Raw genomic sequence first — 13,254 nt, forward strand, 5'->3', positions numbered from 1 at the left:
TTAGTGACTGAGGAAGAAAGCCATAAAATACTCTGGAGGCAGGGACAGGAGCAAACAATGGCAGAGGACAATGCATGGGATTACTACTGAATGCCAGACGGGCCCCACGGATCATCCATTCTCGGGGCCGTGCCACCGCCTGGGGACCCATGCTGAACAGTGCCCGGTGACATGCCTGCCTCTTGCTCTCCTCCTCTGGTACCTCATTCAACAAGTAGTTCCGGAAGCCTCCTTCATGGGGGCACTGCCCGAAGCCGGAGACGGCTGGGAACAAAACAGAGCCAAACCCCTGCCCGAGGCAGGCTTGAGCTTGGAGCACTGAACCCAGAGATTTGGGGGTAGGAGCCTGGCATTGAAGAAGATTGATGACGACCCCTGTAATATTTGGTGAACATCTGTTGGCCGCCCCGTGCGCACAGCTCTCAGCAGCGGGTTAATGAAGAGGGTCTGGGGTAGTCGCTATGGAAGCGTCTGGCCCTTATCTCAGTGAAAGAGGAAGGGGTGAGGGTGAGGGTGGCAGGGGGCACAGGTTCCCAAACCCCAGTGGTACAGAGCTCATTCTGCAGCCCCAGGAGAGAGAGAAGTCTGGGACCCACCCAAGGAGCTCATAACACTGAGCTACCCTACAGCCGCCTCGTGTGTTAAGAGTATGACATGGGGCTGCTTCTTGGGGGTGTTGTGAAAATCCGTGGAGCTAGGTCTGTCAAAGTCCCAGCCCTCTCCTGGCATGACTAACGTTCCTTCTCTTTCCCTGCTCCCAGCTGGCCTGTTGTCAACTTGCCCCTGATGGTCTTCCCATGGAGGCTTTCCTCCTGGAGAAATGCCCCGTTACCTCCAGCTTCCCAGCAACCACTCCTCTCGTGCCCCACCTGGCCTTGCCCCCAAGGGGTGACCTACTACCCCTCTTAGACCCTCATCCCAGGTGCGAGTGGGCCCAGGACACAGACATGCCGCTGGCCCCTGGATGCAGACACAGTGACTCACCGAAATTCTCTCCACCCCAGATGTCCATGTCCATGTCGTACTTCCCCAGGTAATCGAACCAGGATTTGTCCATCACGAAGAGCCCTCCAGCTATGATGGGAGTCCTGTGCATTCGGAAGGGAAAGAGAAAGTTATGGAGAGCAGAGAGGGATCACCACCCCAGTCATCTGCCCCACCAGGCAGAACCCCACAAGCTTCTTTCTCCACTGCTTTTCCACTTTACGAGGGTCAATGCATTACCTAAAACAAGAACAGACTCCAGCGTTTTTTCCTTTTGACTTTAAAACTCCTGACCTCACAGACAGGCTCATTTACTCAACAGCATACCTACTGTAGGGGGCCAGGACTTGCTCTAAAGCCCACTGTTCTGAGGCCCAGGGATCCTCTGCCAGCCTCTCCCATAGGCTCTGCCCAGCGTGGCTGTCTTTGGGGGCTCCACTGTTGGGAGCCCAGGCAGAGGAGGAGGACTGAGGCAGCGCCCGTTATTGGCACACCCATGTTTTGAGATTGGGCTCTGTCCCTTTTCTTCCCTCTTTAACTCTTGGTGAGGGGTTATGTCACCCTAAAATATATATTTGGGTCCTAACCCCCAGTACCTCGGAATGTGGCCTTATTTGGGGAGAAAGTCTCTGTAGAGGTAATCAAGTTAGAATGAGGTTATTAGGGTGGACCCCAGCCCCACGTGCCTAGTGTCCTTACACAAAGGAAACGTGGAGCCAGAGAGACAGACGTGCACAGGGAGCACATAACGGCAAGAGACCCAGAGAAGACGGCCATCTAAAAGTCAAGGAGGGGGCACCTGGGTGGCTCAGTGGGTTAAGCATCCAATTTTTGGTTTCGGCTCAGGTCATGATCTCAGGGTCCTGGGATCTGGTCTTGCATCAGGCTCACCGCTCAGCAGGCAATCCACTTCCCCTCCCTCTTGCCCTCTGCCCTTCCCCCACGCTCCTGTAGTCTCTCTAAAATAAATAAATAATTCTTTAAAAAGAAAAGGGAAAAGAAAAAGAAAGCAAGCCAAGGAGAGAGGCCAGCATAGCCCTCAGAAGGAAACAACCCCACCGACGCCTTGATTCCGTGGTTCTAGCCTCCGGACCTGCGAGACGGTATGTTTCTGTCAATAAGCCGCTCTGTGGGTGACACATTGCTACAGCCCCAACAAACTAGCACACCCTCACCTTCATCGTCTTCCTTGGGGTCCCGCCCCCACCTCCCCTGCCCCTGGCCACTGAGAGAGAAGCCAGAGAAGCCACTCGGAAAGCAAAGTACTGCCGAGGAAGGCAGGCGAGCCCAGCAGAGTCCAACCAGATAACCCAGTGAGCACCGGGACTTGTATCTAGAAGGATCAACAGCGGGGAGAGGCATCTGAGCCCGCAGGGACCTGGCCCCTCATCCAGCAGGGCCAGAGGGTGAAGGGAGTTTTCTCCTATGTCAGGTAGGTGACGGACAGCAGTCAAGAAACCCGGTCTCCTAGGGCCACGACCCCCGGGCGTTCCCTGGGCCGATCCTGAGAAACGCTCGCTCTCTGATGAAAGAGATAGTCCCACAAGAACAGAAGCTGCCCTGAGACACCCCCACACTGGGCCAGAGAAGGTAAGCTGCACCAGCACAGCTGCCCTTGTCCTTGACTTGGTCGGCTGCCCCATTGGGGGCCGCCCGCAGGGGGTAACTGAGAAGCTGCCCCACGTGGTAAAGAGGTTCAGAAGTAGAAGCCATTAGCCAGCATGCTGTCTGGCTCCAGTCTCCCTCTTGGCATCACTCCAGCTCATGAAGGCTGGGGAGGGGGAAGGGGCTGGCAGGTGGGTGAGACATTGGTCCCTAGAAAAGTCCTCCTAGCCATACACATTTGTCAGAAGCGGCAGCATTCGGCTCTTCTAGCTCCTTGCTTCCCATCTGACTTAAGTTGATTCAGTGCAAATGACCCAACGGCAGGTCTGGAGATACAGAGATGCCCACGAAGAATCTGGGGCACCCCTAAGTCACTGGCTGGAGAAAGTGCACCCCAATGGCCTTTTGCACACTTCTCCAGGCACTTTGGACCCCCTGACATCCCATCTGAGGTCCACAAGGGTCAGTGTGGAGATCTGCAGGTCTGAGGCAGGTGCGCCCATCTTCGGTAGGAACATCCAGACCATACGCCCTCCAAGCTGAGAACCCAGGCTCCCCCATGGGGTGGACATCATGCTCCAGTCTACCCCGGCCCTCCAAGAGGCCCCAAACCCATGTGCTGGGAGCCTCCCACGTGAAGGGAGAATGCAGACCAGGAGAAAGCATCCGTGGCTCTGCTGAAGAACCCAGAGTCGATGCGACATCCTGTCCTCGCAGGGGGGCGAGCAGACGTGGGTGTTACTAAGCAGCAGGGGCTGGCGGTAAGTGAAATGACCTTCTTTGGCTGAATCCTGACATCTAAGACCTAGCGGTCCTGCTCTGGCTTGAACGGACCATCTTTCCCTCTGTCAGAGGCTCAAGCAGGGCCATCTGGGACCCTCCAGCATTTAGTGGGAAGCGTAAGTACATGGTAGCACGTGTGTGGGAGGACCACACTGAGCAGCTCCTGAGTATGGGTCTTATCAGGACTCTGTCCCCGTAGGAGAAGTCTCCTTGAAGACAGAAAGTCCTAAAGTAAGGGTGAAGGAGAGCTGGCCTGCCAAAGGGTTCTTTTGGTCTCTTCTCAATCTTTTGAGCATCTAATGTGAAATGCGTCCTGTAAGATGTGGCAGAGGGAAGGACCCAGTGGTGACGCTACCCACCCCTGACCTGTCTTACCTTATGGGCTCAGCAGGGTCCAGACGCCGAGCCTTCTGCTCTGGGGAGAGTTGCTCCCATTGGAAGTGGAGGCTCCAGTCAAACCCTAGAACAACACCCACTCAGCTGATGTGCACGACACATCCCTTTTCTAGAAGCTTGTGAATACATCCAGGGAAGGTGGGCCTGGGGACAGCAGGTCTCACCCAGGCTCATCAGTAAAGAGGCAGGCAGGTGTCTCTCGCAGTTTCTTTCTACCTCCTATTGCCTCTCTTAGCCTTCCCCTGCTGGGCACGGTGAGGGGATAAAGGGCAGACGATAGAGTCAGGTTCAACAGAACCCAAGGGGGACAGAATGGATAGTCATGGGCATGACCCTTGGTCAGGAGTCTTGGGAAGATGCAAGCAGGTTTTTATGGGGCTGAGTCACCTCAAATCAGTCTTGGGGGACCAGCACTAGGCCCTGAGCACAGCCATGGTGGGTCTCAGAGAGTGCGTGGTGCCCAAGACTGTGCTGGAACAGGTCAGGCCCCACTGAAGCCAGGACGTCCTTGGCTTCCCTCCTCATCCCAGGGTTAGCCCACATCGGAGCCAGAGCTCGGGGGTCTGGATGCATCCCGTACGGGACCCTGGCCATTGCATTCATAGTCTCAGTGGTAAGGCTACCGCTGGGCTACTGACATTACAGGACATAGGGTTGGACGTTCCAGACAAACTAGCAGACTTCTCCCCATTCTTCCCCCAAGAAAGTGCTGACCAGAGGGAGCGGTGGTTCCTTGCTGGGGAGAAGGCGTTGGTCCCACTCACCCCCTCTGAGCTCCGTGGCAGACTCGATGTAGTTGAAGTTGTCCAAGCTGATGATGTCAATCACAGGGCACACCACCCGCGTGTAGTCCTGGAAGACAGCAGACTCTGGGCTCAGTCTGGGGCATCAAGGAACCAGGCCAGGTGTCAGCGGGCATGGGAGGGCCTTCCCCTCATAATGCCAGGCTGGTTTTGTAGCCTTCACCAAGCATTTCTACCTGTGGTTCTCAATTTTCTCATCTATAAAATGGAGCACTGGGGACTGTGACTGCCCTGGTTCTAATGCCTAAAATGCTAAACACCTTTCTCTGACTTCTGACAGCTTCCTCAGCCCCAAGGCCATCGGAGCATGGTAGGGACCCAGCAGGGGCCAAAGAGTGAGGACACTGAGGAAAGGGAAGGCAGGAAGAAGAGGGCTCTAGAAGTCCTCCACCACTGGTGGGCTCCAAGGAGGCAGAAGCCCCAGGCAGCTGGGAAGGTGACCTCAGTCTTTAGTTGCGTGAAGCAAAGCCACACCCGCACAGGAAGAACACCTTGGAATTTCCAAATATTTTCATTTGATGTGAATGTTTCTAGGCAAGGTGAGGAGCAGCATCTCTGGAGACTTCGTCCTTCAGATGTCATCTGTGGTCCTCACAGATCTGTGCCTCCAGCCCTGACTTACACGCCCTTGCTCCCAGACTGGAAACATCTAAGCCACTGGCCCCTTCCATGGGGATTTCACATGGGCTTTCAGTGACAGCTTCCTTATCTTCTCTCCAAACGTGCTCCTTTCCCTTGGGTTGCCTATTTCTGCTAACAGAACAATCGTGCAGCCCTCTGCTTCCCAGCACAAAGAAGCTTTGCCTCTCCCCATCACCCCAATCGGCCCTGCCAATTCCAACTCCAGAACTACTCTTCTGAGCGTGGCGTGCTTCTCTTTTTCCCTCACACCTGGTGGACCACGGCGGACTACTGACCTCAGCTCACCCTCTTCCCTTTGGTGGGAAGTTGTCATTTGGATGGGAAAACCTCACTCTGCAGCTCAGTTGCTAAAACCCTGAACTGCCCAGAAGATAGGGCTCACGCTCCTTAGCCTGGCATGCGGGACCATCCACAAAGAGCCTGTATCTCACTCTCCAGCCTCCTCACTTGCTGCATCCCACAGACTATCCTGTCCACAGGCATCAAAGCCACCCAGGAAATGTTTTCAAAATATGCAAGACATATTCGCCAGTGCCTGGGGGCTGTCAGGGCATTGCATGGGTTTCTAAAGTCTTCCCCGCTCTGGGGGAACGGCTTGTACCTAGCTCGCAGGAAGAGGGACAGGGAGCAATGGGAAGGCCACTCCACAGCCAAGCAGGAATCAGGCAGCCCAGGAGTACCGGCAGGTGTGGGCAAGTCAGGCAGGGCCTCTTTTGCAGTCTTCTGCATCCACACCTCCCTCTGGCCCCCCTGCCCCCACTCCCACCCCTGGCACGGGCGCAAGCCTTTGCTTCTCCTTACAGCCATTTCATTTCCTGGTTCAATCTCTCTCCCAAATGAGGCTGTCCTCTTATTTTAAGCTCAGACTCACCAGGTGCCTGCTTTTATGTTCACAGACTTCGTCTGGCCCTCGGTTTCCACGTGTGACTCATCCTGACAGTGACAAGGTACCTCGGAAGCTGAGTGGCCGTGTGGAAAGAGATGCTCATTTTCAATGCATTGCTTCTACCTCAGGGACGTGCGCAGATGCTGCTTCTGCAGCCAGCACGACACCTGCCCAGCTGTCTCTGCTCTCCGGGCTCTCCTCGGGCACTGTCACCCTGCGTCTGTGTGTGTGCGCGCATGTGTGTGTGTGTGTGTGTGTGTGTGTGTGTGCACGCGTGTGCATGTCCAGCCATTCACACCCATTCCCACCCATGGACACAACCCCAAAGACATTCCCAGGACTTGATTTCTGACACGTTCTCACAAGTTCAGAGACCGAACTTCTGTAAGTTGGACAAAGTTCTCATTTTGCCTTTGCTTGCTGAATTTCGGGGTCTCTGTAGCTTTACGAAGTCCTTACGCGGACGCTTGTGCAGTCAAGGATTCACTTTGCCCACAGGTATGCCTGGCCCTTGCCCGGCTTCTGGGCAGTAATTTCTGAGCCCTCAGAACGTCCTGCCTCTGTTTATCTGTGTGCCTTGGGATATACCAGACAGTCTACGTTAACAGTGTGACTTAGGCTAAGGGCCTTGGGCTACGTGGGGCCAGCTCATCCTGACCTCTGGAGGCCATGGAGACCATGGGGGGGGTGTCAGCCATGTTTCTATGACTGATCCCCCAAAACAAACACAAAGCCCAGACTCCAAGGCTTGGGTGGGCTTCCCTGTTTCTCAGTGATCTGTACGTGTTCTACACTGTTGCTGGGAGAAGGAAGTGCTGTCTGTCCAACACCACCGGGGGCGGTCCACTGGAAGCTCATGTCTGGAACTTTCTCTGTGTGCCTTAACCCCGCTGCAGAGTCTCACCTGGATCCATTTGCTATACTAAACAGCAATGGTGACTAGAACAGCTTCGCTAAGTTCCAAGTCCTTCTAGTGAATTACTGAACCTGAGGGTGGTCTCAGGGGGTCCCCTAACTGCAATCCTGGTTTTTTAATTTCTCCTCAACATTTGGAAACTGAAATATGAAATAAAATGCCGGTTGCTTACCTCCGGCCACAACCTTTCCAGGAAGCCGCCCAGGGACTCAGCCTCCGGGGTGCATGGGCTTCGGTACCCTCTCCCTATAGGATCTGAGGGCTTCTCCCCTTCTCTTATCCCTGCTTGAGTCATGGAGACCAGATAGGTGAGGAGGGACCTTTGGGGCTAAGAGCTGTGTGGAGACACGACCTACAAAAGATGCTGCACAAGGCTGTCTGCAGGGGCCTTGAAGCCAAGACAGAAACCTCTTGGAGGGACCTAGAGGGTCATTCCTGCTCACTCCACCTGTGTAGCCCTCAGCACCAGCCCTCACCCTGCTGGGCGCGGGTGATCCTCTGGCACTGGCTGAAGAGGCTGTCTGTCAACCCCCTCTGAGGACACAGGTCAAAGGCTGGCAGCAGAGTGGGCAGGTCTGTTCCTGCTGAGAAAGATGGCCTCTCTTCCTACAGGTTCAGGGAGAGTGGGACTCTCCATAAAGATTCCCAGACCCACCACAGATCCCTGCTCGTGTGCCCCAAGAGGCTGGTCTCTAAGGCTAGGCCCACAGGTAGATATATCAGGCTGCTGGATGAACCCCTGACAGACCCAGGACTGTACCCCTTCCTCCCCCCTCCCCAACACAAATCAGAGCCCAGGCCCCAGCTCTGCCCCATGGACAGGACACCAGCAATGACAGAGACTGAAGGCACTAGCCAATGGCCATCAGTGCTCCCTGCAGTACACCTCTCCATTCTCCACCTGTTCATATAATTAAAATCATATTGGGAACAGGCCCTGAAAACACTCCAAGAGATGTTGAGGCCACTTGGCAGCCTCAACTGGTGAAGCGTCCAACTCTCAATTTTGGCTCAGGTCATAACCTCAGGGTTGTAAGATCGAGCCCTATGTTGGGCTCTACACTGGGTGTGGAGCCTGCTTAAGAGTCTCTCTCTCCCTCTCCCTCTGCCCCTTGCCGCCCCTCTAAAAAAATAGTAAAAAAAAAAAAAAAATTATAATAATAAAAAACAAAACCTGCTAGAGAGATAGATCATCACTCATTTGATCAACCAGCTCCACAGAGCACTTCTTATAGTTTAGAAACTGTGACAGGTACAAAGATGAATAAGGCCTCACAGTCTAGGGAGGTGGGGAACAGGGGACAGAGGATTACGATGGGGCCCCTAAGGCAGCCAGGAGGGAGGGGTGCAGGAGAAGGAAGGGCCCTCGAGCAGGTGACGGGAGACCTGGGTTCTTGTCCTGACTCTGCCATCTAGAATCCACATCACCTTAAACACACCAGCACACACTATAAAGCAGAGACAAATTATTATCTGGAAAACTATCTTGCCTTCCTCACAGGGCTTTTGGATGGAACGAGGGAGGGAGGCGTGTGAAAGACTTTGAAGCATATGTAAGTCATTATTTATATAAATTTACCAAATGTTACAGGGACTGAAATTTCTCAAAATCATTTTTTCCAACTAAAGAAATATGTAGATAAGGAGCGGGGGAAAAAGAGGCCTCTGTTAAAAAAAAAATTAAAACCAACCTGGTGCTTGTTTCAAGTATCATCGAGTAACTGAAGGGAAGAAACGGGGCGTCAAGAGGGTTCCATGCGGACAAGACCAGCTGAGGACGGCTTCTGACAGCCCCAACCCCGCTCTTTCTTATCGCTTTCTATTTTTGAAAATCCCAAACTCCAATTACAGCTTAAAATTTCCACTTCCACTTACAAGACAAATCACGTTTTACTCTGAGACTAGACACAAAGACATGTGTTGACACGGGCTGACACACGCCCACATCCCTGTCCTGAAGGGGAAGTCTCAGTTGAATGTTCCATCAGTAGGAGTCCGCGTCTGATAAAAACCTCTGCAGCCCACAGAGGCTGCTGTAGCCCCTGCAAGGGGCAGAGTCCGACCACAGCCCCAGGTCTGTCCAACCAGTACTCTGCTACCAAAGCTTTAGGTCAGACAGTGTTGGGGACCGGGAACTCAGCCTGGAAGGGTGAGCCCTACTGTGGAGCCCAATGCCTCCCACAGGAGCACTGGACTGTAAGGAGCACTCACATGGAGGAAGGAGAAGATTCAAGCTTCATTAAGGCTGTCTGAGGAAAGCAAGTCCCCCTAACATATCCTGCAGGGCCACATCAGCTTGGGGCGGGAGGCAGGTCAAACCTAAAGGTCAAACCCTGAACTGCCACATGACCCCACCATACTGCTCATTGGTATGGACCCCAAAGAACTGGGAGCAGGTACTTAAACTTACATACTAATGTTCACAGCAGTGCTATTCACAAGAGTAAAAAGGTGGAAACAACCCAAAATATCTATTAGCAGAGGAATGCATAAACAAACTGTGGTATTCAGGCAGTAATTTCTGAGACATCGGACAACTTCTTTCTAGATATGTCTCCTGAGGCCAGGGAAACAAAAGCCAAAATAAACTACTGGAACTACATCAAAATAAAAAAGGTTCTGCACAGGGAAGGAAACAATCAACCAAACTAAAATACAAGCCACTGAATGAGAGAATACATTTGCAAACGACCTATCTGGTAGTCTCCAAAATATATAAAGAACTTACAAAATTCGACACCAAAAAAAAAAAAAAGAAAAAGACAAAAACAAAAACACCAAAAAAAAAACCAACAAAAAACAAAAACAAAAAACCCATCAATTTAAAAATGGGTAGAGGACCCGAGCAGACATTTCTCCAAAGAAGAAATACGAATGGCCAACAGACACATGAAAAGATGCTCAGCATCACTCATCATCGAGCAAATGCAAATCAAAACCACAACGAGATACAATGCCACAGCTGTGAGAATGGCTACAATCAACAAGGCAAGGAGCAACTGTTGGAGAGGATGTGGAGAAGGAGGAAGCCTCATGCACTGTTGGTGGGAATGCAAGCTGGTGCAGCCCCTCTGGGAAACAGTATGGAGGTTCCTCGAAAAGCTAAAAATGGAGCTGCCCTACAGTCATCACACCACCATGTATTTACACCCCAAAATACGGAAACACTAATTCAAAAGGATACATGCACCCCTATGTTTATTGCAGCATTATCTACAATAGCCAAACTGTGGAAGCAGCCCAAGTAGCCACCAACTGCTGAATGGATAAAGAAGATGTGGGAGAGAGAGAGAGAGAGAGAGACAGACCCAGTGGAATAGTACTCAGCCACAAAAAAGATGAAACCTTGCCATTTGCAACATTACGGATGGATCCAGAGGGTATAACACTAAATGAAATAAGTCAGTCAGAGAAAGACAAATGCCATGTGATTTCACTCATGTGTGGAATTTAAAAAATAAAACAAATGAGCAAAGGGAGGAAAAAGGAGAGAGAGAGAAAAACCAAGAGACAGACCTTTAGCTGCTGGAACAAACTGATGGCCACCAGAGGGGAGGTGGGGGGGGATGGGTGACACAGGTGAAGGGGATTTGGAGCACACCTGTTAGGATGAGCAGTGAGCAATAGATAGAATTGTTGAGTCACCATATGGTACCCTTGAACCTAACAGAACACTGTATGCTAACAATACTCGAATTAAAAAAATTAACGATGTGGTATATACCGTGATGTTGCGATACAAGACGAAATCTCCATGTGGTCTTTGTTTGTGGTTCATCAAACAAGAGCTTCTGAAACCTTTGGGATTTCGTGAGTGATGGGGTGACGGGGCATCTGTGTGATCCACGGCAATCCTCTCTCACTAGACCTGAGTTTATGCTAATGAGGTGACTGTTGGGTGGGGGGCATGGACCAACCATGTGACAGACGGCTGGCACTTTCAGCCCTTCCCCCAGCGCCCCTCCCCTCTGGGACACAGAGAGGGGAAAATCTGGAAGGGGCTCCAGGGCCAGGCACAGCCCTTCAACTAAATGGTCTGTTCCTGACCTATTTCTCAATACAGACCTCTTCACCTGGATTGTGGCAGAATGAGGGGAAGAGAGGATTTTCCTAAAGGGCACTAAGTGTCCCTCTCAATCTCAGGGCAGGTGATCCCGTGTGATCACGTCTGAGCCCCCGTGTGAGAGCTCTGCACACCCACTGAGGTTCTCTCACCAGAACGAACAGAGTCAGGAAGGATTTCCCACTTCTCTGAGTGGTTCACACACAGGGATTCTTTGGTCAACGCTGTCATTTTGCGGGGCGGGGGGCGGGGGAGCGGGGGAATCAGGGTAGCTGCCACAGAGAGCCAGGAGGAAATCACCACGCCTCAGGGGAGATGGTGTGGGGGCTCTGGTGTGCGTGGTGCCCGTCAGGAAAAATCAGCCCAAGTTACGCCACTCCCCCCACGCCGTGTCCTCATTTGCGACATGGGTATCTGAAAAATACCCGGCCTCGTACTTCACAGAGCAGCCGCTGGAGTCAGACACTCAGGGAGGACAGCAATGGCCCAAATGCTAGGCTCCTACAACACAGCATCTTCTGTAGATCAGGACAGGGGTGGACGGTCTTTATGGAATCTCGAATGAATGGGGGAACATTAAGGTTTTTTTCACTTTCAACAAAAGGAGCGACTGAGAATGGAGAGAGGAAGCATGCAGAATTCTGGAGCAATTTAAGGGCAGGCAGAGGCCAGGAGCTCAGGTTTCTCAGCATCCCGTCCACCTGCCTCAGCCTCTGGGCAAGGGTGATGCATGGGTGGAGAGAAGACAGAAGCCTCAGGAATTGGGGACAAGAATCAGTTAACTCCGCTGCCTCCTTGTCACAAAAGGCACGCATCAAGGCTCCCTTTCTGGAACATTCCATTGTCTGGGAGAAATAGTCCCTGGGTAGTTCTTTCACCCAGGAAGCTGCAGGCATCACGTATCAGAGGCTGCCATTAGCCCTACTCACAGGCCTGCCTCGGGTGACAGCATGAAACGGAAACAGGTCCCCAACTTTGCCCCCCCACTGCCCGCTGTATGACCATGGATCTCAGTGTCTCCATCTATATAACATGGGGCCACCGATGAGTCTCATGCCCCTCCCAGAGGGCCTGGGTGGGGGGCATGTGTGAAGTACGGGCTTGAGAGAGCCTAGGGAAGGTGGGGACACAGCCCCTGACCCTCAGCCTGCCCCACTCACCTCTTTGACTCTGTGCAGCAGCGGCTGGAGCCAGTCCCTGTTCACCTCACAGTGGCTGTCCAGGAAAGTCAGAGTGGTGCCCTTGGCCACATTAGCACCCCGGATCCGGGACCGGACCAGACCTGTGGTAGGGACAAACAGGCACGTGGGTGCCCTGTCCTTCTGTCTTCCAGAGAGTTCACGGAGGAGCCACAGGACAGCCCCTGCATGCTGAACACACAGCTGGACACACCCGGCCTCCCCCAGCAACCCCCCCACTCACGCCCCTCTGCACAGACCCACCTTGCCGCTCGCTATTGCGTATGCACTTCACCTTGGGCAACTTGATGAGCTGTAAGCAGTCCTCAGCTGCGAAGACAGAAGGTTATGTGGCGTGAGCGCCTCGGTACTCGCCGGAGAGATGTGAACCCGAAGAGTAGGCAAGGCAGTCCAGCCTGCCATCCCTGCTACCAACCACAGAGCCCCGTCCCGGCGCCAGCATGGTTGTGGGTTTTGGATGAGGCTGACCCACCACTTCTCTCCATATGCAATGTGGCCCACTCTGTGCAAAGTGACCACAAGGGGGTCTCTTTGGAGCAGGTCAGTCACACAGCAGCACCTGTGTGCTTACTCGGAAGCACTTCCTGACGGGGACACCTGGTATGGTATGGTCACCTGGAGACTCTTTTCCTTTTCCATAGACCATTAAAAATATGAGACCAGAGTCCTGCTCACTCTAGTGGGGTCTAGCAAAAACTGCTCACAATGGATGAGATGAATGTTGGAGTCTCCTTTTTGATCATGGACTTCCGATACTGGAGACCTTATCTGTTGAGTGACTGTCCACTGTGCCCCATCACACAGAGATGGCTTAACTCTCCCCATTCAGGGGAATGCTCCAGGATGGGCAGGAGGAGACCCCATCTTAGGTAGCACCCCAGATCTGTCTCTGGCTTGCCTGTTTACCCCATCCCTTGCTGGATTTATCAACCCTCTGAACTCCATACTGGGATGCCACCATATTGGTTTCACTTCTC

At 52.9% G+C, this 13,254-nt stretch overlaps 1 protein-coding gene across 2 annotated transcripts in view; it reads right to left on the bottom strand.

The window, feature by feature from the left end:
- The window catches only part of GALNT14 (polypeptide N-acetylgalactosaminyltransferase 14), a 208,248-nt gene that overhangs the window by 24,200 nt on the left and 170,794 nt on the right, over nt 1-13,254 (bottom strand). For both annotated transcript variants that reach the window (XM_045979482.1, XM_045979483.1), the window contains exons 5-9: nt 12,521-12,586; nt 12,239-12,360; nt 4,533-4,620; nt 3,748-3,832; nt 985-1,088 (exon numbers count right to left, since the gene is read on the bottom strand). In XM_045979482.1, coding sequence (XP_045835438.1) covers nt 985-1,088; nt 3,748-3,832; nt 4,533-4,620; nt 12,239-12,360; nt 12,521-12,586 — 465 coding nt within the window. The remainder of the gene's footprint in view (nt 1-984; nt 1,089-3,747; nt 3,833-4,532; nt 4,621-12,238; nt 12,361-12,520; nt 12,587-13,254) is intronic.

This window comes from Meles meles, chromosome 15, assembly GCF_922984935.1.
Source record: "Meles meles chromosome 15, mMelMel3.1 paternal haplotype, whole genome shotgun sequence".
Lineage (NCBI taxonomy): Eukaryota > Metazoa > Chordata > Mammalia > Carnivora > Mustelidae > Meles > Meles meles.